At 40.5% G+C, this 22,815-nt stretch overlaps 1 protein-coding gene across 5 annotated transcripts in view; it reads left to right on the forward strand.

Annotated features, from left to right (window-relative positions):
- LOC128444948 (pleckstrin homology domain-containing family A member 5) overlaps positions 1-22,815 on the forward strand; it is a 90,969-nt gene that overhangs the window by 46,628 nt on the left and 21,526 nt on the right. For all 5 annotated transcript variants that reach the window (XR_008339215.1, XM_053427670.1, XM_053427665.1 and 2 more), the window contains exons 4-9: positions 2,533-2,616; positions 11,386-11,506; positions 11,693-11,797; positions 15,129-15,201; positions 19,263-19,363; positions 21,415-21,530. Coding sequence is in view for 4 of the 5 variants with exons in the window: in XM_053427670.1 (XP_053283645.1) it covers positions 2,533-2,616; positions 11,386-11,506; positions 11,693-11,797; positions 15,129-15,201; positions 19,263-19,363; positions 21,415-21,530 (600 nt within the window). In the remaining variant the exon portion in view is untranslated. The remainder of the gene's footprint in view (positions 1-2,532; positions 2,617-11,385; positions 11,507-11,692; positions 11,798-15,128; positions 15,202-19,262; positions 19,364-21,414; positions 21,531-22,815) is intronic.

Below are 22,815 nucleotides of genomic sequence, written 5' to 3' on the forward strand. Positions count from 1 at the left end.
CACAGGACAGTTTTTAACACGTCCAATAATTTCAATCAAATAAAATGATTGGCTCGCATACCTGTCTGTTACTAACTAACCTGCCTGCCTGTCCTGTCACTGCACATGACCAGAGTCATTACAAGCCGGAGAGATGCACCTATAGTGCAGATACTAAAGTCAAAATTTAGCATGTAGGTCACAGAAATGTTCTTCTCCACATTATCAGGCACTGCACGATCATGTGTTTTGGGTGCGTAGCTTTGACAAGAAGGCTGATGGGAGGAGGTGGGATATTTGCTATATAGGTGGCATTTTCTTTCAGTGTAGCCTGCACTTGCTTAGCTTTTCTAAGATTATCAATCCTAGTTTTGTCATTATTTCAAAGGAAAGCAAAAGTTTGATTATCAAACATTTTATTTTTTTCATTTGTTTTTTGGAACTCGCTCTTTATTGTAACTGTTGATTCAAATCTGCATGACATCTTACTTTTAACCCACCGTGGTGTTCATACAAACCTATCCAGACTCTCTCTCAAACCCTTTAAATCCGCAGCCAGCCAACCTATGTGCCGAGTAGCGCAGGCATGTGTGATGGGATACCGAAGGAAAACGGTGCCGTTGTTCTGCCCCAATACCGCACAGAGTGCTCTGCTGCCAACAGTGCCTCCAGTAATTATAGACCAGAGCTGTGGAGACGCTTGCTCTCCAGGCTAAACTGAAACTAAACCCCCTATTTCATACTTGGTATTCACTCTTTTCCGTACATGAATACCCAGTGTTTAAAAACTGTTATTTTTGGGCTGTAGCTTGACTCTCCTCTGTTTATAGTTAAGCCTGCGTGAACTGGAATATAGAATAACACGTAAAGGCAGTAATAGCTTTGGAGACTGTTGTTGACACCACAGCTCTTTCCTTTATGTCTCCTCTGAAGCTGTTATATACTTGATTATAGATTTTCTATCTCTCAATCTTTGGTTATAACATGAGAAGTTGATGACCTGGATCTTCATGTTACATTAATTAATCAGTCTAGTCATTATTCCAAGGATGATGTAAGAGAAAAAAGTTGATTTAGGGTTTACTAGTAAACATTAAAGAGCAGTGAAGCTTATCCTTCTTTCTGGAAAGTTTACTGAGCCCTCTGCCACCAGGGCCGTCACATCTCACACTCTAGGCTCTAGTCAATGTGTTCCTCCTCTCCAAAGCCCACATGGTTTGTGTCCTCACATGGAAATCATGTAAGGGTGGAAGTTGTGTGTTGTAATTTTATGATAGGATGGGCGGGGGGCATCTTCTAGGCCTCTGTCGTTAGCTGGTGAGTTTATAATGGCATGACGTCCTTATTTAGGTTTTGGTCATGATTATTGAAGCTGTTTGGTAAAGACCAATGTACTCCAAGTCTAAATCGATCAAATGTTGTTTTCCCCTTTTTCATATTGTTTAAATGGCTTAAGTTGTGAGGTGTTATGCTGCAAACCTTTTGCAACACTTCCGGTTTCAAAGCTCTCAAGCGTTTTTGTTGACTGAATCCATTCATTTGTTGTGACAAGGTTTTTATTTTTGAGATATTGGCAGTACCTGAAGATATCTGTTTTCATACCGTAGAATCATGGCACTTAGTTTAGGACACCAGCCTACTTTCATTTTAGAATATGCACTAATCGTTCTAGAAATCAGAACTAGCTCCAACATACCTGTGATGCAGCCACCATACATTGAACACACAGCCGGTACTGCCCTGGCGTCATGTATTATCTTTTACTTTTTTGTTCCCGTATTGCCATATTTTTTTATTATGTACTTAAGCTTTTTTTTACAAGCTCTATTTGTTTTTGTATTGACTTTGGTATTGCTCGTTGAATGCTTGTTTTGATGTTCAATTATTCTCCAAATCCACTATTTGGTTCATACCTCTATTTTACACTGCTGACTCAACGTGTTTTGTAGGTCTTCGATATAAGGGTTGTTGTCTATCTCTAGCTTATTAAAATAGCCCTCACCTTTAACCTAGGTTTGAACACTCAATCATGAATGGACCAAAATATTCACGTGACACATATAGCTATAGGTGTAACTTTCAATCTTGCAGCACAGACACATTTTTTATTGATGTGATTCTCCTTTTAGACGTCCACACATTGGACAGCTCGTCAGCTTTTTGCAGGGCCAACTTAAAGAGACAGCCATCCATACTCGCATTAACCTAAACACAATCTGCATGTCTTTGGACTGTGGGAGAATCCCAGAGAACCCGGCGAAAACCCACGTAGATACAGGGAGAACATGCAAACTCCACACAGAAAGACCTCGGCCAAATCAAGATTTGAACAAACTCGATGTGAGTCATCAATGCTAAATGCCGCACCATCGTGCTGCCCTCATTTCATGAAGTTTCCAGATAATATTTGCACACTGTGTATCCGTCTACCTGGCCAATAACAAGTGACCTCAGCTGGTGTCAACCCTTTGAAAATATAGGTGTTCAGGGCATAACACCATATCCACATTGATCACTAATTTTTGCTTTTTTCCTCTATCCTTTTCTCAACAGTCACAATGAGCGGAAGGTGACCTGTAAGCATCCTGTCTCAGGCTTACCCTCACAAGACAACTGCATCTTTGTCATCAACGAACAGTAAGTCTCTTGTTTATGCTTTCAGAATGCCACTGGGTAGCATTTTTGAACACTATTGTATGTTGATGCTGAAACTCCTTATGTGTAGGAACAAAACGTTTCACAACATAGTGCTGGGCGATATGACTTCAAATCGATATCAAAATTATTTCAGCCACCTATCTTCTTGGCAAAAGCCTTAAAATCAAGGGTTAACTTACTCAATTCAAAAGGTTTTTGTGGCATAATTGGGCGGCTGTTTTCTGTCAGTGCCAAGGCAGGGTTAATAGCCTTAATGCTAATGGCCAACAGTTGAAAGCCATCGTATCATGTATACATCAGCTTTTGGGAATACCATGATTCACAGTTCCCTCGTTGTGACCTGGTCAAGAGGTCACAGCCTTTTCATTTGTCATAAGTACGAGATAAAGTCCAACAATGTCATGTCCATGTGGTCCTCTGCTGTGCTCTCAGCGTAACACTCATCACATGTCTGCCTACATGACAAGATGGTTTAAAGGTCATCTTGAACTTTCACTTCAAGGGGAACTACTCTGTGAATCTAAATGTGGTCAGTGTGTGTTTTCCTCAGAAATTGCTAGTGCTCCCTAGTCCAGTTAATGGTGCTTGTCTACAGTCCTGCACAATGTCCAACATAAAAAATATGGTAGATACTGTTGTGTAATTTTGGCCGTCTTTGCAGATTCCGTGTGAAATTAACTCTGTCCCAATCGGTAAACATACAAATGCACTAGACTGTTTGCATCACAGACTGCACACTGACATTAACCTCAACTCTTATCTCCCTTCCCCCTAGCCTAAGCTAGTTGTGCAACACTCCCTTTCTCACTTCCCTTAGAATCCTGTGTAAAAGCAGATTTCTCACAAAGCCATACTAATGCACTGAAGTCGTGTCATCACAACTGGTATCAATTATTTTATTGAGCAACAAATGCTAATTGAAAAACGTTCTGCGTCTTGATGTGAAACTTCATTCCCATGTGGGAAACAGTTGCCAGATATCCATAAATAATGCAGGAGGAATTCCCTAATGATCCATCACAGGCACCAGTTTCAGCTGTTTTCAGTATATGGCTCAAAATTCTGAAATCCTGGTTTTACTGAAACACACAGATTTTCCAAATATGTCAATATTTTCATGACCTGCATTTGGTTAAGCAGAGACTGAAAAATAGCGTGTTGTGCAAGAACTGTCACCCTGCACTCTCTTGACACATTCCTCTGCACACTGTGTTACTCTCACATCTGTGCTGTTTTTCACCCCGAGTGAAAAAAAACATACCAGTGAAGATGGTATCTTTTTTAGAAATTGGTGTTTTATCGTTTTTTAAGATAAGATGCTAAATTAATCTATATCAGATGAGCTGGAGGTCAATACCGGATTCATTGTTGTTTTTAAAGTTCAGTACAGCTCATTCCATCCAACTGTTAGCTGCGTTTTAGCAAAAGTAATGAGGAGGAAAATCTTTACGTTGGCTGAGTAATAAAAGGCAAAGACAGATTAAAGCTACCACAGGGATTAAGAAGCCAGGCTAGAAATCACTGACTAATCTTCTCTGTACTTTAAGTAAATACAAAAATACAAAACTTCAGCTTCAATTTGGTCTTTTAATTCAAAGTACCTACTATATAATTAAGTAAAACATTTGAAGAAGATCGTTTCCACCCAGCTCAAGACATATAATAAGAATAAAACATTTATAAATACAGCCAAAAGGGAAACTTAAGATGGAGTTGACCTGGATTTGTTTTGGGTTAACAGATTAGAGAAAGCAGAAAAATTCTACTCTCAGACTGTACTTTTATCCCATTATAGATAAAAAGAGACAATGTCTTTCTTAATGTGAAAAATCTCTTTAAACATCCATGAAGTCAGTTGTCACTGTAGTTGTACTGCACATTGTCGGGGAAAGTTGGCTCTGATCAGGACAGAAACTCAATTATTTGCTTCAGAGGAAGAACTCTCTCTCAGGCTCTCAATGTTATGCAAATAAAGCATAACTACTTTGACCTGGAATACAAACAGAAAAGGTTGTTGCCCTTATTACAGTTATTGTAGCCTCTGTTTCAAGGCTCAGTGTCAGTCAAGTTTTATGCAGATTGTACTGGCAAGTTTGACAAATACATGTCAGCAACTCCCAGTAGTGAACTCCACTGCGTTACTGTGGAGGGACCAGTTTGAGCTGTGACTCGTACGTTATCCTCTCCTAATCCCCTTTAACATTGTTTATAGGTAAGACAAAGTTGACATTACAAAGACAGCAGTCACTCATACTTACCCTCTCAGTTATGCCGGGAGGTGCACGTTCCTGCTCCAGTCATGGGTCAGGCACATTCTTGACACGTGACTACACCTTCCTCACCCTTGGAGAATGTCAGCCTCAGCAATCTTCCGGCACTACTGTACATGTCTGAGCATATTTTTAGTGGTGCACATGATCATTTGCACGGCAAGGTTTGTGTGGCATATGAAACACATTTAGCAAAGAGCATTGCAAGATGATTCATATGCCAATCAGGGCTGGTTTCTGCAAGTATAATCCAAATTACACACACAATAGTTGTGTATCAATTCAGGGGCTGAATCATTCAGAGGATGCACTCTTTGTGAATTTGTGTAAACTGCGAAGGCCGAACCAAAATTAGACCATCTGGTCTTTAGAGGTTTTCTGTAATCACCGTCAACAGCTCGCACCATCCTTATTGCTGTTGCCTAACAACAAGAAATAGAGAAAGTTTGAATGTGTTTTGGTTTTTTAACATGTTAACCTTTGGCTGTTCATTTGAGTTAAAGTGTGATACTCAAGCATTGGACATCTCGTCGCTAGTTGGCATCCTTACCTCTTTGAAAAACGGTTCATCACTAACTAGCAATGAATCATGGGATAGGTTTGGCCTAGAAGGATCCACCCATTGGAGCCTTCGTTTCACTGGGAAGTAGGGATGCATTTGTTGCATTTGAAGGAGCCTTCATATTTCTGTGTGACGAAAATCTGTCTCCAAATATAGCTGCCGAAGGATGCAGTCCCTGCATTGAGACCCAGATAATGTTAAAATTGTTCAGGCTGACATACAGAAGAGTTCAAAGTTTCGTTGTTATTTAATAACCAATTGTTCTTGCTTGAATGGATCAGTCAGGTCTTCTTTGCGAACTTCCTATAGGTTTTTTTTCTTTTCTTTTTGGAGTCCTTGCAATGTCTAACAGTTGCAATGTTTCACGTCAAAAGTATTGAAGTATAGTACATGTTTCTTGTATTGGAAATCAGCATACCACTCCATACCATCATTCGACAATAACATTGGATAAGAAAACAAAATTGAGTTGCTGAATTGCACTGAAAACATGTTTACAGTTGACATAGCCTTGTGCAAGTAACTGGATGTGACCTTTTTCCGATTGTTTCGACTTCAGCACATAACACCAAACAATAACTACCATTCTGAGCTCGTCATCAAAACCCCTCATTTGTTGAAAGATAAGTTATTTTAACATGTCTGTCTGATAATAATCCTTGTTGTTGCACATTAACAACAGACTGTGAGTCGTTTGAATGGTGTTTTGCCGGGTGACCTGTTATGGATTTGCATTCCAAAGTCTGGTCAGGGTGAAAATTACTGTCTGAACCTTTCTGTTAGTATCACGTCAGGCCTCATAAACCACGCAGGCAGATCTTTACAAACCAAGGCCATGCTGTACATCCTCGATTAGAGCACAACTCCGTTAAGTGTAAATTTTTTCTTGACAACAATTAATGTGTAAACACTAGGGATGCACCGATTTATCGGCCGAACATCGGTAGCGGCCGATATTCGCCTCGTTCACTGGTATCGGCTTATCGGTAATAAACTTGACTTTCACCGATATCATTGGCCGATGTTCATATTTGTTGTAAAACCGCTGGGCACGTGCCGCGGCTGGGGGAGCAGTCGCTCCGTCGCCCTCCTCTCCACGCCGCCGGAGGCTCAGTGTGCGGCATCGGGAGGTCCTCATCCGGTGGCACCTCACGGCGTCACTGGTGGGGGGGCTTTCTTTCTCTTGTACCGCGGGGCGGTGTCCATCGCCGGCGCGGAAGGCGGGCCGTTGGAGGGGACCGGGTACGCGGTCAACGGCGGCCACTCTGGACGCGTGTCGGGCCCTTCTCGCGGATCACCTCAGCTACGGCGACCGCTGGGGGAACCCTCCGGCTGGCGCCTAGCAGCTGACTGAAAACTGGTGCGGACCAGGGGAATCCGACTGTTTAATTAAAACAAGCATCGCGAAGGGCCACGGTGGGTGTTGACGCGATGTGATTTCTGCCCGACACTCAAAACAGGTCAAACTGATGAGGGCTTGTTAAGTTATCTTGACTCACGCAGTGTAACTTGGTGTAAAAAGTATGAGCGTAGCGTCTGTTTAAGTATTTTATTCTCATGTGCACCGGCTCTATTCATCCGTCTCATGCACAGGTAACAAGGGAATTGACAACATACGTCATACACACAGAAACCGTAACACATCTAATAAACGGGCAATACTGCTACCGTAAATCAATGAGAAGAGCGTTCTCTATAATGATACTTTAACAGGGCTGTTTTAAGACAGGGTAAAAAGGTACTGTTTTAAATTATCCTTGTGGTATTTTGACCAAAATATGTTACAGACATTTCATTAAGATCCCAAGGAACCATTTCAACTTGCGGTAAAATGGGCATAATATGTCTCTGTTAAATAAAGTCTAGTTAAATCAAAGATTGTTTCATAAATCTGATTCAATCTGTGCTCATTAAAAGATAAGAGTGATGAAGGGCTGACATTTTTTTAAATAGTGCTTTCTAAATAATTATTTAATTATTTTTCTGGCACAAAAGGGTGAATGAATAACAACAAAAAGAAAATAAACAAGTATCGGCCAGATTGTTATTTTAAATATCGGTATCGGTATCGGCCAAGAATTTCCATATCGGTGCATCCCTAGTAAACACCCCTTCATACAAAATGGTAAAGGAACTGTATTTATTTAATGCTTCCAGTCTTATCGTCTACTCAAAGCGCAAGTACTGCACTCATCCATTCACACACACCTTTGTACATTGTCGATCAGCCTTGAGGGGCAATTTTGTGTTCAAGGAAACTTCTTAATGGAGGAGCCTGCAGGGATTGACCCACCGACCTTCTCCACCTCCAGAGCAACAGCCGCCACATTCTGTGGAAGTAACGGCTACATTTACTGTAGAGTTCTCACTATGTTGCTTTGCTATGTTAGAGCTGGGTGATACGACCCAAAAAATCGGTATCGTCGACATTTTGCTTACTCGCCTAAATATGAATAAATATTGTAAAATAAACACTTTTCTACGTGAGGTAAATTCAGAAACAAGATTTCTGTCCTCCATTGGGGCAAAAGGACGACTATAAGTCAGCTTTATATGACCCCCTAATGAATTAGTTTCTGTTTTGAAAAGCTTTAGCATTAACTTGCCCTGCCTCCTGATGTTGAATGATGATTAATTTCAAATTGTTAATACTGCATTAAGTCACTTTCAGAAACACTGCACTGTTAGAGAGCAAAGCCACATAAATGCAGGTATGACTGCAATCATTATTAGTATCTGTACATGTTCGATTTATCGCTGAGCTCTAGAACCTGCGATGGTGTACAAGAGTAAAGCTTGCCTTATCTTCTCGTCTTTCTGTTCATTTAAAAAATAATGGTCAGGTTCACCACCAAACAACGGTCTTTAAAGCACACATTTTCTTTAGAAATGCTGTGTGGTCATTTAAAAAAAACGCACCCTCAGCCGCTCAGCTTAGTGTTTGCTTAGAATGGCAACACACAGACCCAGTGCACTCACACAGACGCACAAAATCCATGACCGTGATGTGACATTAATACACATGGGGTGGTCTTCCTATGTGGAATTGCTGTTAGGTTTTGTTTTTTTGGTATCTCCTTCAAGACAAATTTAGATCAACTTTGTTTGTTCACATGTATTGCTCAACCTTTCTCATTTATTGTTTTATTTAACATGGAACACCCAAATATTTACATGTAGCTGTACCACAGATGATATACCAGCATTAAAATAAGTGTGGCCTATGCGGAAATTAAAAGTTAATCAATAGTTTTAACTATTTAGATCGGGTTATATTGTAAATGTATGATTGAACAGTCATATTGTTTGTTTGTTGTGATCCCTCCAGAGGATTTAGCATTAATTTAGCTTACAAACAAACAAACCAACCAACCAACAAACAGACAAAGGTATAATCGCATAATTGGTGTAGGAACAGGAAAGTGATTGTGAATTGTTAGAGTAAGTGTAGTTATCTGGACATGCAGCTCATCCGCAACCATTTCTTTTCAGGTTGATTAAAGTTTTTTTATTTAAGTTAACCAGGTAACCTTTATTTTATTATTTACACATATGAACATAGCAATATGCTGCTATAACCGCTTTGCAAATACTTAGAGTATAGTAGCTTTTTTTTTTCTTCTTCTTAAGTCTTTTAGGTTTCCAGTTGAGATCTTCATTCACTTCGCTGTTCACATAGAGCTGTGGTAAATTACTCTGTACAATACAATACCCACTGCTTTTGGGTGACAAGCACCATCTTAAACAAGAAAACTGTAATTCAAAGCAGACAAACACTGAAAACAGCTTGTTGTGGATATGAACATATGTCAGCCATGTTGTATCCCCTGCTAACATGTTAGTGGAAGCCGGTCAGAGCAAAGTCTCATGTCAAAGTATAAATATGAAGCAGTTGGTGGTCTCGATTGCGTTTGTGCATTGTGTTTGACATAAAGGGTTGAGAAATAAATACTGGAGAGGCCTAGATAGGGAAACAAACCTTGGAAGCTTTGTCTACACGACTGCAGATCTTTTTTCTTTTTTTTTTACAGATATTTCCCCCTTGCTTTAAAACAAATCTCTGTCCTCAACGATCCGTCGATATGCTGAAACTATAGATATATAGTATATAGCACCCATTGATTTTGGTGCATGCTCATTAAACAAAGCAGTAGTAGGCATACACAACGAGCTGTGACATCATCGTTTCTCAAGGACTCTGTTTTACTCATACACACAAATGCACATAGAATGAAATCAGCTTGTTTGTAAAAATAAGTTTTTCTACTTAAAATCCTGTTAGTGTGTGGATGAGAGGCCCAAAAGCAGAGGGAAAGTTTTTTTTTGCAATATATCCGCATTAGTCTGGTGAGGTCATAAAGAACAAGGCTGGTCAGAAACGTAAGTGCATTATCTCAATGGGATGCTTTGGTTACATTATCCTTTGGTTTTCAAACAAAAATATAATTTCATAATATATCACAAAAAACCATTGTTGTTCATCATTTGTTTAGCTTATTTGAATCACTCCAAACACAGTAGATGTACTTTAAGTATATTTTTACTGCATAGTTTCTTCTGTATCTTTTTTCTTTATCTTCTGGTTGTCATTGGGCAGTCATTTCGCTAAGGCAGCTAATCTAACACACTGGCTACTTTACAATTTCACAGCATGCAGATTGATTATCAGGCCCAAACTAATTATCAACAAGGAGCCAACACACACACAATCATATAGGAGCTCAGAGGCTGGAAATGGTTTATCGGCTAAAGAGAGCATCAAATAGAGCAGTTTATCTGTTAAACCAAAGTGAGTCCATTTTCTCCACTGCTCCCCACCTTAGTTTTGATGACAAGTCCGCACACCATTGATTACGGTTCACTTCGGATTTCTCCCGTCACTGTAAGTGCTGAATGACTCTGGAGCTCATTTCCTGGAGCCAGCTCATTAGATAGAGAAGAATTCAAACCTCAGCGGCTGCTCATCACTCTGCACAATAAGCTATTTCGGACTAACCAGTTGAAAATTGTGCACACTTCAACTCAAGAGAGCATTTGTCAACCACTTCCCTGATAGTGACCATGGGAATGTGTCACCTCTACACAGAACCCCAATTATATATTCCGGCAATCTAAGGCAACCAATTAACTTTAATGATCAAATAAATACTCATTCTTCTATAAGTTCTGTGTGAAGTTACATAATAAGATTATGCATGATTATGATAAAAGTATGGATGTGTTTTTATTGGTTAACGGTCTTGTCCTTGTGTCTGACAGATGATAAACTGAACGACTGTAGGTTATCTAGATAGATGTACCATTTCATCTGAAGCCTTTAAATGTTGGGATATTAATTGATTTAGCAAGGTAGAGTTTGCAGTTTCTGTCCCTATTCAGTGACCTGGAACCATTTTATCTCAGAGATCACACTTTCTTTCACTGCTGCAGTATTTCTGCTCTACTCTGGTTTCCCTGTCTTGTTCCCTCTAGACCACAATGTTGTTCCCTTCCTAAAGAATGTAGGACATATCCATGAGCCAGAAACAACAAGGTGTTCTATCCTATCTCGTATTTTCAAACTAGCTACACTTTTCCACATTTGCTGTAAAGAAAGCTTTATAGACATCCTGGCCTGATTCACTGCTGTAATTGCCATATTCCAATATTTTGGACAGACACTGCAGTGCATTAAAAGACGATAGAGGAATGGACATGTATCTATGTTGACATGGTGGGAGTAATTGGCTTGATCCATAGGTCTGGGTTGAGATCTTATTATAATAGGTAAAACTTAAGAAGAGAGAGAAACCAGAGAATAAAGGCTGCTTCCTCCTATTCTCCTCCTCTTATTGGGATCATGAATTTAAATCGGTTTTCTATATTTCTGTCTTATAATTACAATTTTCTCACTGCACTTTGTTCTTTTTATTTCAGATCTTCCTCTAAAGTGCCAGCGAATGAGAAGAAGGAACAAGCACTTAACATCATGAGTGAGGCCTCCAACTACACAGGTGGCTCGGACTATGCCGCTAACCCCGGTAGCCCAGCAGGAAGAGTATGTATCACTCATTATTACCATTGGATTATCAAGCATGTCTTTTAAGTAGGGGATATAATGAAAACCCAACTTAAATCATTTGTAATTCCTTTTTGATAGTTTGATAAAAGTTTAGGAAAAAGTAGTTGTTTCTTTGTGGATCGAGCTCACTTTGCTGGTTATTCATTCATGCTCTTTTTCTAGCCCTCAAGGCCTTCCAAAAAGATTCATAATTTCGGGAAGAGATCCAACTCTATCAGGAGGAATCCCGGTGCCCCAGTAATGAAGAAAAACTGGCTTTATAAACAGGTAAGCAAGAACACATGACACCAAGTTTAACTTTATATGTATTCCAGTAAATCGCCCAATAAAGTGTTGAGAGGCAAAATATGTAAATGAGTTTGATTTCAAGCCATTCTTGTGACATGGCTCTGCGGATTGCCATGCAATCTGGTCCAGACCATAAATTACATGTAAAGATGAATTCTACTATCTTTGTTGATTCCCTTCCTGTATTCTGTGATTGTCACGTTAGCACGTTATCATATCGCCGTAAATTATGTCTGCTTTAAATTAATTAAAAAAACACAAATAGATTAATCTCAAAGAGAAAATATGTTTTGTACAAAATTTTGCCTCTTCCTAAAAACAATCCAGTATCAGTTAGGCTGTAGTTAGCACTGTCAGAGTGAGCTTATTAGTATGCTGATGTTAGCATTTAGCTCTACTTGCCGTTGTGCCCCAGTAAAATCTCACAAAGATGCTAGCATGAGTAGTCATGTTAGTATGAAGCTATGCAATCCATTACACATAACAACCTATGGCAGATCAACAACAATATTAACAATAATAATAATTCATATTGAGCTTTAATTGACAATTGACGACAAAGTGATTTGATATTGATGTTCAGATGTTCACATTAGTTTATTTGTTTTGTTCATTTTTAATAAATATATTTGTAATAATGCAACTGATAATTAAAAATGAGGATATTTTAGAAAGTTTCTGTATTTAGCATAGTTGGGGAACATGAAATCATCTTATAAATGCAGACTACAATTTCCCTCTTCTTACACAAGGAACAAGGCTTGTGTTCTCCCTCCCTCTGTAACTTTTGCAGCAGCAGTTTTACTCTGAGCACAAAGGAAGCTTCTTTTTGAAATCTCACAGGATCCGAACATTTCTTTTGTCCAGTGTTACTGCTCAGCCAGTCAACCAGCGCGGCCACTGTTTAAATACCAATCCCTCATCGCAGCTCCCTGGTTACTTGCAGCAGAGTGAAGACGGGGGTGCTTGAGGAAGCTCTCAACCAGACAGGGCTCTCTCGTGCTTCCTATAAGTGGGGGACTCATTTAGTTTTGATTGCAGCCTCCCGGCACAGTTTTGTGAACACATGATGGCCTCCTTTGGTACGGCTGCCAGCTGCTGTTTCTTTGGGGACCTCAATCGGGGTGACGTAGAGCAAGCTAAAGACTCACAAATCTGCTACCCTGAATAAAAGCTGGATTTGCACTTTTATTTTCCAGCCTCATTGAAACCTGGAAGCTATTGAAGTCCTTGGTGGAGGAAACGCTACAGCCTTTCAGTTGATCCTTTGGGAGAACAAAGTGATTGATGTGATTGGCAAAAGCCTCGTTTTTTTTCTCCCGCTGAACAGAGGACTACCTAACAGAACCTTTGATTTCTGAAGTTTATTCATCAACACCTTGTAAACCCTGTGGTTGGGACTTTGATTGTACAGAGTGAGGGTGACAAAAGAATGGTTGCTAGGAAATTTGAATCTAATGTTACATTTTAGATATGGCTCCAAACTGCACAGCATCTGGAATTGTGAAATATGTTTTGTTCTAATGTGTTTAACATGCTGGTTCGCAGAACCGAATTTCCATTTAGAGTAAACTGCAGTCCACATGCAATTTGACCATAATGACAGAGTTGTTGAGGTCCCTCCCCCCTGCGTTTTTGCCAGGGTGGGATCCACGATCAAGGACTCAAGTTTTCCAATAAAGCAAATGGAGGGTTAATACCCTTATCCTCACCCTTCATCCGTTTAATGCTGCAGCCTGAAACCCTCTTGATCACGGCGTAGCAATACTGAAGAACAACTTAAGCACTGGATTTTTTTTGGGGGGGGGGGACACTAAGCAACTTGCTTTGAAAGTGAAAGCTGGTTCTTGGTTGAGAATACAGAAGAGCCCTCTGATTATTGTTTTGCATCATATTAGAAAAACTGAAATGTTTCCGCCTGAGCAAAATAAATGTCCCTGAAGCCTGAAACATGCTAATGCGACTGCGTCTGCGTCTTTTCACGCCGCTGTGGCGCAAGACTCGTTGTCATTCATGCTTCCCCAACCGTTGCGCGTCTTACAAAGCAATTCCGCGCCAGAACACTAGGCGGAGTAATGCTTTTTGTCGAAGACGACCTGAGAGACGCCTTCTTTCTTCTTCATCGATTGTTTATTTACATAGCTACTGCGGCTCCTTGTAGCCTTTTTCAGGCGGACAAATACGCCAGTCAGTGACGGGTTATACAAGTGGACATACTTTCGGATCTCTTCTGCCAAACGCTCTTCTATTTGGTCCATATTCATTCTTCTAAATCTCCCGTTGTTTCTGCCTGTATTATGGGGCATGAAACCGAAATGCAGCTCCAGAAGGGATGTAGAGCAGACCAATCACAGCCTTGCGGGCTGAGTGAGCTTGCGGAGCTTTGCTGTAAATTTTAGAAAAGTGGTGCGCCGCCCGTCAGCACGTAAGAAGCATGTTTCAGGCTTAACTCCATTACACGAGTTAGTAACATTTTGATAAAAATTGACTATTAATTTAGCTTATTTACATACAACATTTTAAATTACCCAAAAGTCCAAGGAGGGGTTTTATACCACAATATACAGGCACATAAAGACAAAACAAGGAAAAGGATACCAGTTGTTTTAGTGACATGTCAGTTGGAAGTTTAAGATAAGGGACATTTTCTGTCTTACAGCAGTGAAGAGGACAGTCCAAACAGACACCAGTTGTAATGCAATACATGAGTAAACGTGCAACAAAAACACATGCAATTTAGAAAAGATATGATAGAAATGATTATGGAGTGTAAACAGATTATTCCCAGTGTTTGTTGAGTATATACAGTGTAACAGATTGCGCTTCAGCTATTCAATTGCACTGATAGGAATGATTATTGCACTGATCAATTTAAATAAACCTGGGTTTGGCCCCGAATTGTTTTGTGTGGTCCACTGGGAGCAGAGCTGCTTGTACAGTCTAACAGCAGCAGCAAGGAACCACCTGTGATAGATTATCACAGCTCCTTCAGTGACGGCCTGTCTGTAAGAGATGGCAGCTCTCAATCTCCTCTGTTCCATCACCTCCACTGGGTCAGAGGGGTATCCCTGAGCCGAGCTGGCCCTCCCATTGGGTCTATCTAGTTTCTTTCCTGCCAGGATTCTTGGATTCATAGCAACTTTTGAAAGCCCATCATTCATCGAGTGATATGTAGCCTAATGGTTAATCACCTGGAATGAATTCAATGAGGCAACCATACCAACCTCTTTTTGTTTGTCATTTTAAAATATAACCCCCCCCCCCCTAGCAGGTGGAGTAACTGTATTCTGTTCCTCTGCTCTCTTTGCAGGATAGTACAGGGATGAAGCTGTGGAAGAAAAGGTGGTTCGTGCTGTCGGACCTTTGCCTCTTCTACTACAGAGGTGAGTCCTGTCCACGTGGCTGACAGCACGTTTCATTTGTATGGACCTGCTAACGACAGTGATTGGTTTGGATTAGTAGGTCACTGAGCTTGTGACCTTCAGAGCACCACAAGCCGTTTTCTTGGCGATTGCAAGTCTCTGTGGTGAGCCGCCTGTCAGGACCAACTGAACAGACATATTAATCAAAAGGGCTCTACAGTCGTCCGACTTGATATTTAAAGGATAATTTTTTCCCCAAAGCAAAGCCAGGGTTTTAGACAAGGCTTAGATGCTGCCATAAGCATAGCAGGATATTGGATTTCACATGTCCAGTTTCCAGAGTTGATGCTCTTTATTTTTTTTATTTTTTTTTTACACTTTTTGCATACTTATGTAATCATTGGATTCAGATACTGTACATAAAACAGAATAGATCCGGCTAATATTTACCTATTGATTTAAATCCTCTAATTCCACGTTAAAGAGACATCATACTGTATCATTAGTCGCTCTTTTTGAACATCTTACACTTGTAATTTAGTAAAGACAACCAATGTTTAAATTTAGTAAAAACAACCCATGTCTTCCACTGGTGTCTGCACGGTGGTGCAGTGGTTTGCACTGTCGTCTTACAGCAAAAAAGATTTGGGGTTTGAACCTGACCATTTCTTGGTGGAGTTTGCATATTATCCAAATGTGTGCATTTATCCAGTTGTGAAGTTGTTCCGATCTTGGTGTGTTATGTGTATTGAAGTCTGAATGTGTAAAAACATGGATTTCTATAACTAAATGTGTTGTAGCTATGTGTTTTGAGCGTTTAACAACACCTTGACATCTCATTCCAATATTTGCTGTTCTGTCCCGTCTAGTAAGACACACAACACAAGCACAAGACAAGCTCCCCGTCTTCCCCAAGTCACACAGAGAACAAATCTTTCCATCAACCAATGTATTTATGAACTAAATGCACAATATAAATCAATAGCAGTCATTTACCTTCATTGTGGACAAAGGCCAAAATAACAAACAAACAAATATATCTTGAAATCAACATAATCTATCATAAAATTAAAAAAAATGCGAATCGGAGTAAAAGCAAGGAGCATGACAGAGGTTCCATAGAACAAAGTAATGATGTGGCTGGTCGGGAATTGACGGAGAGGAGTGTCCCCTTGCAGCTCAACCACACCAACTTGGGTCTGAGCAGGAGGCCAATCGTCTGCTAAATCTACCACAGTCCACCTATCACAACCTCGCCTTGGCCCAGACCTATTTGAATACATTCACTCACACGTCCGGTCATCTTTCACTTTGAGAAAAATAAACCATACATCCACCACTGAAAATACACAATAGCAGTTATAACATTCCATAATAACCAAGATCAGAGAAAAAGGATTAGGTGTGGTCAACAATAGCTTATGCATGTTAATCATTAAACCGTCTGTTTTGGCTAAATGATTTGGTGTTAGGTGCTTGTTAGGATAGACATACAGTTTGCATGTGTGTATATGATGGGTTCACTTTCAAAGCTCTTATTAAAAGCTGATTGTGAAATTATGTTAATTGGTTTCCGCAACTTTCCCAAACATTTTCCAAATGTTGCTTTGACATTCACGTGAAATTTACAAGTCAGAAGCAGATCTCTCAAATGCATTAGGACCTGCAGCTTATAGGTCGACCAGAGACTCTGAATTGCCCGTAGTCGTAAATGTCAACTAAAATGTTTTTTGTCTATGTCAGCCTTGTGATGGACTGGTGTCCAGGGTGTACCCAGTTTCTTGCTACGTGCCGCTGGGATTGGCTCCAGCTCCCCCAAGGCCCGCAGAGGAGAAGCAGAGTAGCTAATGAATGGACAGAACAGATCTTTCCTGTAATTAATCGTTTACTTTGATTGAAGTGGAAACTTAATGTTTTATTTATATGACCACTGCCACTGTCCGCATCAGGTTTTTCTCATGTGGGACCTGTAGTCCAGTTTAAAGCAGTTTTCCATTTAATTATTAAAGTCTGGCTGTCCTTATAAATCTTCCTCTTTGCTACCGTTGCCCAGCAGGAATATATTTGCAAGCTTTAGATGGGATCTTTCTTATAAGCTGCCCCCTGACGGGGCATTTCAGCATTTCATATCAAATATTGACACAGCTGTGTCCGAGAGCCTTGTGCCTGAGAGCTTTCCTACTGGAAAGAAGTGAATACTGTGAATGACTGGGGCTGTTAGGTAACTGTAGACCAGGTGTTCTGTTGCTGTAGCTACAGAGAAAGTCTTGCGTGCCCCCCTGCGCACATCATGTGGATGCAGTCGTCATTTCTGCTGATCAGGATGACATCCAGTCTGTGTTGTTTCCGTCTGCCAGTCCTGTCGCCTTCTTTCCGCCCACTGACTGACAAAAGCCACAGACGACAGCGGACGGGCTGATGTTAGGAAATTGTATCCATCAGCAGTGAGTGGGCAGAGGGGTCATGAACTGAGCTGCCCTGCAACTAAACACAGCAGCTATCTGTTGTTGTGATCTGAGCATTGTGGTGCACTCAGGATCTTCCACCATGTTAGCTTGTGTGCAGAGACCTTTCTGCAGAAGCGGCTGTGTTTATGTGTGTTTTTATAGAGAGACGCAGAGTCTTGATGAATAAATGAATGTGCAGCCAGTGGGCTCAGGCTCACCTGATGCTGGTGATCAATTTAACTTCCCTTATAACTTCATTAGCTGATGCATGGCTCGAACATAGCTTCAGGGCAAACAGATCTACGAATAAACCAGCAGAGGCCGACCAGAGGTCAGCTATCTTTCAGAAATATTACTCACTGTTCATATTGAGCCTGTGCAGAATGATTGGACCCTGTTTTTGAAACACTTTTTGATCTTATTTGTGGAAATTTGCTGAATTTATCTTGAAAGCATCAATATGTTAAGTTGACTGGGGGGAAAAAGAAAAGAACCTGGTGTCTGAGGCCTTCGCAGGACTGTAATTAACATGACCAATTTCATTTGGTCCAAATTAAATTATTCGCTGGTGTCACTCACCGACCGGCCTGCCTGCTCACACCCTGCCATCGGTCTCGCTGCACATAACCGGAGGCTTTACAAAGCGGAGAGGCATACACCTCTGAAGCAGAGATGATAGTCGCAGGTTAGTGAGCGAGTCACGGAAAAGTCACCTTGCAACAGATGACGAGAAGGTCGATGGGGGGGTTGGGATGTATTGCTACAAATTGTAGCCTGGCTACCTTTTTTCTATGATTCCCAACCCTAGCTGTAAGACTTTAAAACCTCTTCTACATCAGAATGAGCAGAAATTCACAGGTTTTCCAAACTTGAGTAAACCTGCTTAATAAGGCGATTTACTTCTTTCGCCTCACCTGTTAAGGAGTTTGCCTTTCTGTTTTCCCCCGTCATATTCAATGTTACGAACGCACCGACAACTGATGCGCTCTCTCACCTCACTTTCCTGCCAAATTCGTACATTCACCCTGGTGAAGAGCGCCGATTGTAGTCGGAGCCCATTAAAACCTGTGTCTACTGCAGAGTCATTTGACCTGGGAGTTGATACTGATGTATCCATTCACATTGTAGACAAAAGCCACATGTAACTGAGTGTTGGTGGGTCTTCTGACAAGTGGATTAGGGGCTAAACTGAATGCGTCCAGCCAACACTCGCACACAAACATGCACACATACCACAGTGCCTGCCTGTTATATTTTGTTTTCCTGCTCTGTTTAGCGTAAGCAGTGCAGATTGCTTATATCAAATTGATAGGTCAAGCAATTCTCTGCTTAAAACTCTGGACTCGGTCTAATCCCCCCTGTGGAGAGTGCGCCATTGTCAATGTGGAGCCCTGTCTGCTAAATTAATAAGGATTATAGAAGCGAGCTACAGAGGACATCAAATCAATGCTCATCTTTCCTGCTGATTGGACTCCATCCCGTTCACTCATTTGACAAACACTCCAATCTTTGCATTTTCTCATGGTTCTGCATTTTTTTTAACTCTGTTCACCAGAGTTCAGTGTAGTGTCATCAAGAAAAATATAAACACAGAACAGTTCCTAATTCAATGTGTTGATTTGTTTTAATCTGCAGATGAAAAGGAGGAGGGGATACTGGGCAGCATCCTCCTGCCGAGCTTTTATATATCTATGCTGTCTGTGGATGATCACATCAACAGAAAATATGCCTTCAAGGTCAGTGCATGGTTTCAGTCCTGTCAAACTTTGTAATACTCCACATTTTGTTTTATATTTATAGTCCATGTAGAGCCTAGAAAGGTGAATCATCATTTTAGTTTTTGGAATGAAGAATTGAAAGGTTAATCAAATGAAATGAAAGAGTAAATGGGGTTAGAAGATGATTTTACTGTGGTCTGTATATTTTCACAATGTTTTCTTACTTTTCTTTAGCTTCTTGTTTGTAAATATATTTGAGACATGAATTGCTCAATTTAACTTAACTTTATTATCTGTCAAAACCAGAACATAACTTACATTTTCCTTTGAGGCTCACCAGTTGAAATATGTATGCATATATATATTTAAAACCGGATAAGTACTCAGGATAGTGCATTTCTACACTAAGGCCCAACAGTCCCATTTTGAAACTACCTTTACAATCACTAGATCAGGATTTTTTATCATGATCTGCACCAAACTCGTTGAAAATGTTGGATCTGCCTGTTTATCCATATCCAGTCGCAAATGTATTGGGTTTTTCCTTGGTTCATGCCCCAACCCTCCACCAATCTCATGGAAATCAGTAGCGCAGTTTTTGAGTAATCCTGCTGACAGACAGACAAACAAACGAAATTGAAAACATGACCTACTAGGGGGAGGTAATTAACTATTTTTGTAGATGTTTTCTGAGCCAGTGGGACATTAAAGCATTGGCCTGATGGCAGCAACTAAAAGTATTGCTAGACAGCAAGAAAGGTTGTTTTTTTCTAGATGAGCTGCGAGGCTTAGAAAGCGTCATATTCGACTACTGTTGCACTACAATACTCTGTGGCCTCAGAAAACCCAAGGTCCCGGCCGACAAGCATATTTTCTGGGATCTCAGTGGCGTGTAGAGTATTTGAATGTGGATCCCTCGTAAACCCTGTGAGACAATAGAGTTGTTCTGCCAAGTGCAGCCAAAAACCAGACGCCCAGAAGTCTGCTCATGGTCTCTCAAACCACACAACCCACTCTTTCCGGCTTTGACACAGGCCGAAGGAGAGTCGAGGTAGAACAGGGCCCAAACTCTCAAAGTTCACAGCGATGTAACGGAGTGTTTTTCATTCTTAACTTTCCCTGTCTCTTGTTCCTGTCCTCAAAAGTCCCATGTCATTAGAAGTTCTCATTATTCTGTCATAACTGGAGCGATGACATTACTGTTATTGTTATCAGACAATTGTAAACAGGATATTGAGGTTGCTGCACTAAACATTCTGTTTTTCTCTTTCTGTCTTTGTCTTAAACAATAAATTGCTTTGTACGCTGTGAGGGAAGAGCAACAATGGAACAATGTGTCTGCCATACAACCGATTGCATGGTAAGTCCTACAGTACTGTGGCAGATTTACTGCCCTAATCTAATGGTATGCATGAAACCCAGGTGACACACGGTTTGATTTATGAGTATAGTGCAGATGACCACAGCCGGGAGTGTTTCACTAACCAGATTTTTTTTCCAACGTTATTCGGGAGGAAATATGATCCGAAATCGACGTAATTATTTTCTCAATCTCGCATCAGCTGTCGTTTGACATCATTTCTGGGGCTTTTTGTGTAGACAGCAGTTTTCCAATTTTCTCCTCACAAAACGTAGAGACATTTTTTGGAGGTGTTCTAGTTCCACACAAAATTTTGGCAATTTTTTATAAACAGCAAATGAATGTAGATAAATTAAAAAGTCTTTAGCCGATGCATTTTCATCAATGTGCTATGCCTCGTTTGCTCTCCACCTGTACTGTGCAGGCAACCAAACCCTGCTTGAACATGATTGGTCAAACAAGAAATTGAAACCAGAAGGCTTCTAGTCTTAATATCATGTCCCTTGCCTACAGATTTCGGCATCTTCACACACAGAATCTCTTTATAGAGATTTAATTGTGTCTTAACATCTCTTCATTCTTCTGATTTAGGGAGAAACCTACATTTACCAGTCAACTATAAACTGATTTTTTTTGTCTTCTCTCTTTCAGGTTACATTTTCTGTGTGTGACTGTTCCTCTCCCCGGTCCCGTCTATCTGTCACAACAGGCAACACATCCCAACATGAGGACATACTATTTTTGCACAGACACAAACAAGGAAATGGAGTCTTGGATGCAAGTAATGACAGATGCTGCCCTTGTGCATTCAGAGCCGGTCATAAGGTTAGTAACTGTTTCACTAGTACAGTATAGGCATTTGTAGAGACAGGCAGATTGGGAGATTACAATGGGATGTTTCGCTGAGAAAAAGGGTATTTGAGTATTATTTCCTTGGTATATTGCTTCATCCTGATTTTCTTTTTTTAGCATTTGTTCTGCAAAACAAGTGCCTTTAAATCCCCCTGTTAAGCCTTTTAAGTTCTCTGGCATCAACTCAACACCCACTTTTGGCTTTTCTGGTCTGTGGCTTTGCTGAAGAAGCTGTGGCTTTTCTTTCATATCATGTAACTATTTTTACTACGTTAGAGTAACATACATAAGAATGCCATGTGTATGGTAGACATGCGTGTGACACATGGTGCATGTGTTTTGTTGTGCACAGCTGCACCGACGGATCAGGATCACTGCCTCTTCAGGATTGGGTTATTTCCCTTCCTTTTTTAAAACAGTGTTAAGTGTCTGTCATTTGGCAGCGTGCCGGTCTAATGCCCTCTTTTTACATGGCCGAGCAGAGGCGTAATGGTGAAGTGCTCTGTAATTACACAGAGCGGCAGTGCCTGAAATCAACTAAATAGCATTGTTTAATGTGATGCTGTTTCAAGACTCTTTATGGTAACAGCATTGTAATATATATATATATATATATCTAGTTAAGGATTCTTATATTTGTTTTGCATCTTATAGTCTCTGCTCTATCACCACATATTTTAAGCTGTTGAATTTGAGAGCAGGACTCATAGATTTCATGTAATGCTCTGACTCAAACCCTGCCCTTGCACTCATACTGCTTCTCTTTGGATTTCCTTCGCTCCAGCTTCAGCTCTTCTCCTCGTGACCATGCTGCTTCAGTTTACACGTGAAAAGTTGCTCTAACATTTCTCCGCTGCTTTTTTAGATTCGTTCTTTTGCTCTTTAATCTTTTTTTCTTCTGTGATGGGTTTCTTTTGTTCACATCTGAGTGTGAGCGCAGGGTTTTGAGTGAAAGTACAAAATGGTATGTGTGCATGTTTATGTGCAAAATCTGAATGTGAACTCAATAAGTCCTCCTTTCAAACTGAAACGCCACCTTCTTGAAGAGAGGGAAAAAAGTCAGTTACATTCAACTAAAACCTAATTCTACTCGGACTTAAAGGGTTAAGTCTTTCTAAAAATCAAAAGTATGAGTTTGAGACTTTCATAGGGTTAAAAGTTTTTCTCTACTGGGCTGGTGGAGCCACAGAAGGCTGCAGAAGTCATTATGTGAATAGTGAGGCTATTTAAAAAAAGGATACAAGTGGAAACTTTGAAG

The sequence above is a fragment of the Pleuronectes platessa genome, chromosome 7, assembly GCF_947347685.1.
Source record: "Pleuronectes platessa chromosome 7, fPlePla1.1, whole genome shotgun sequence".
Classification (NCBI taxonomy): domain Eukaryota; kingdom Metazoa; phylum Chordata; class Actinopteri; order Pleuronectiformes; family Pleuronectidae; genus Pleuronectes; species Pleuronectes platessa.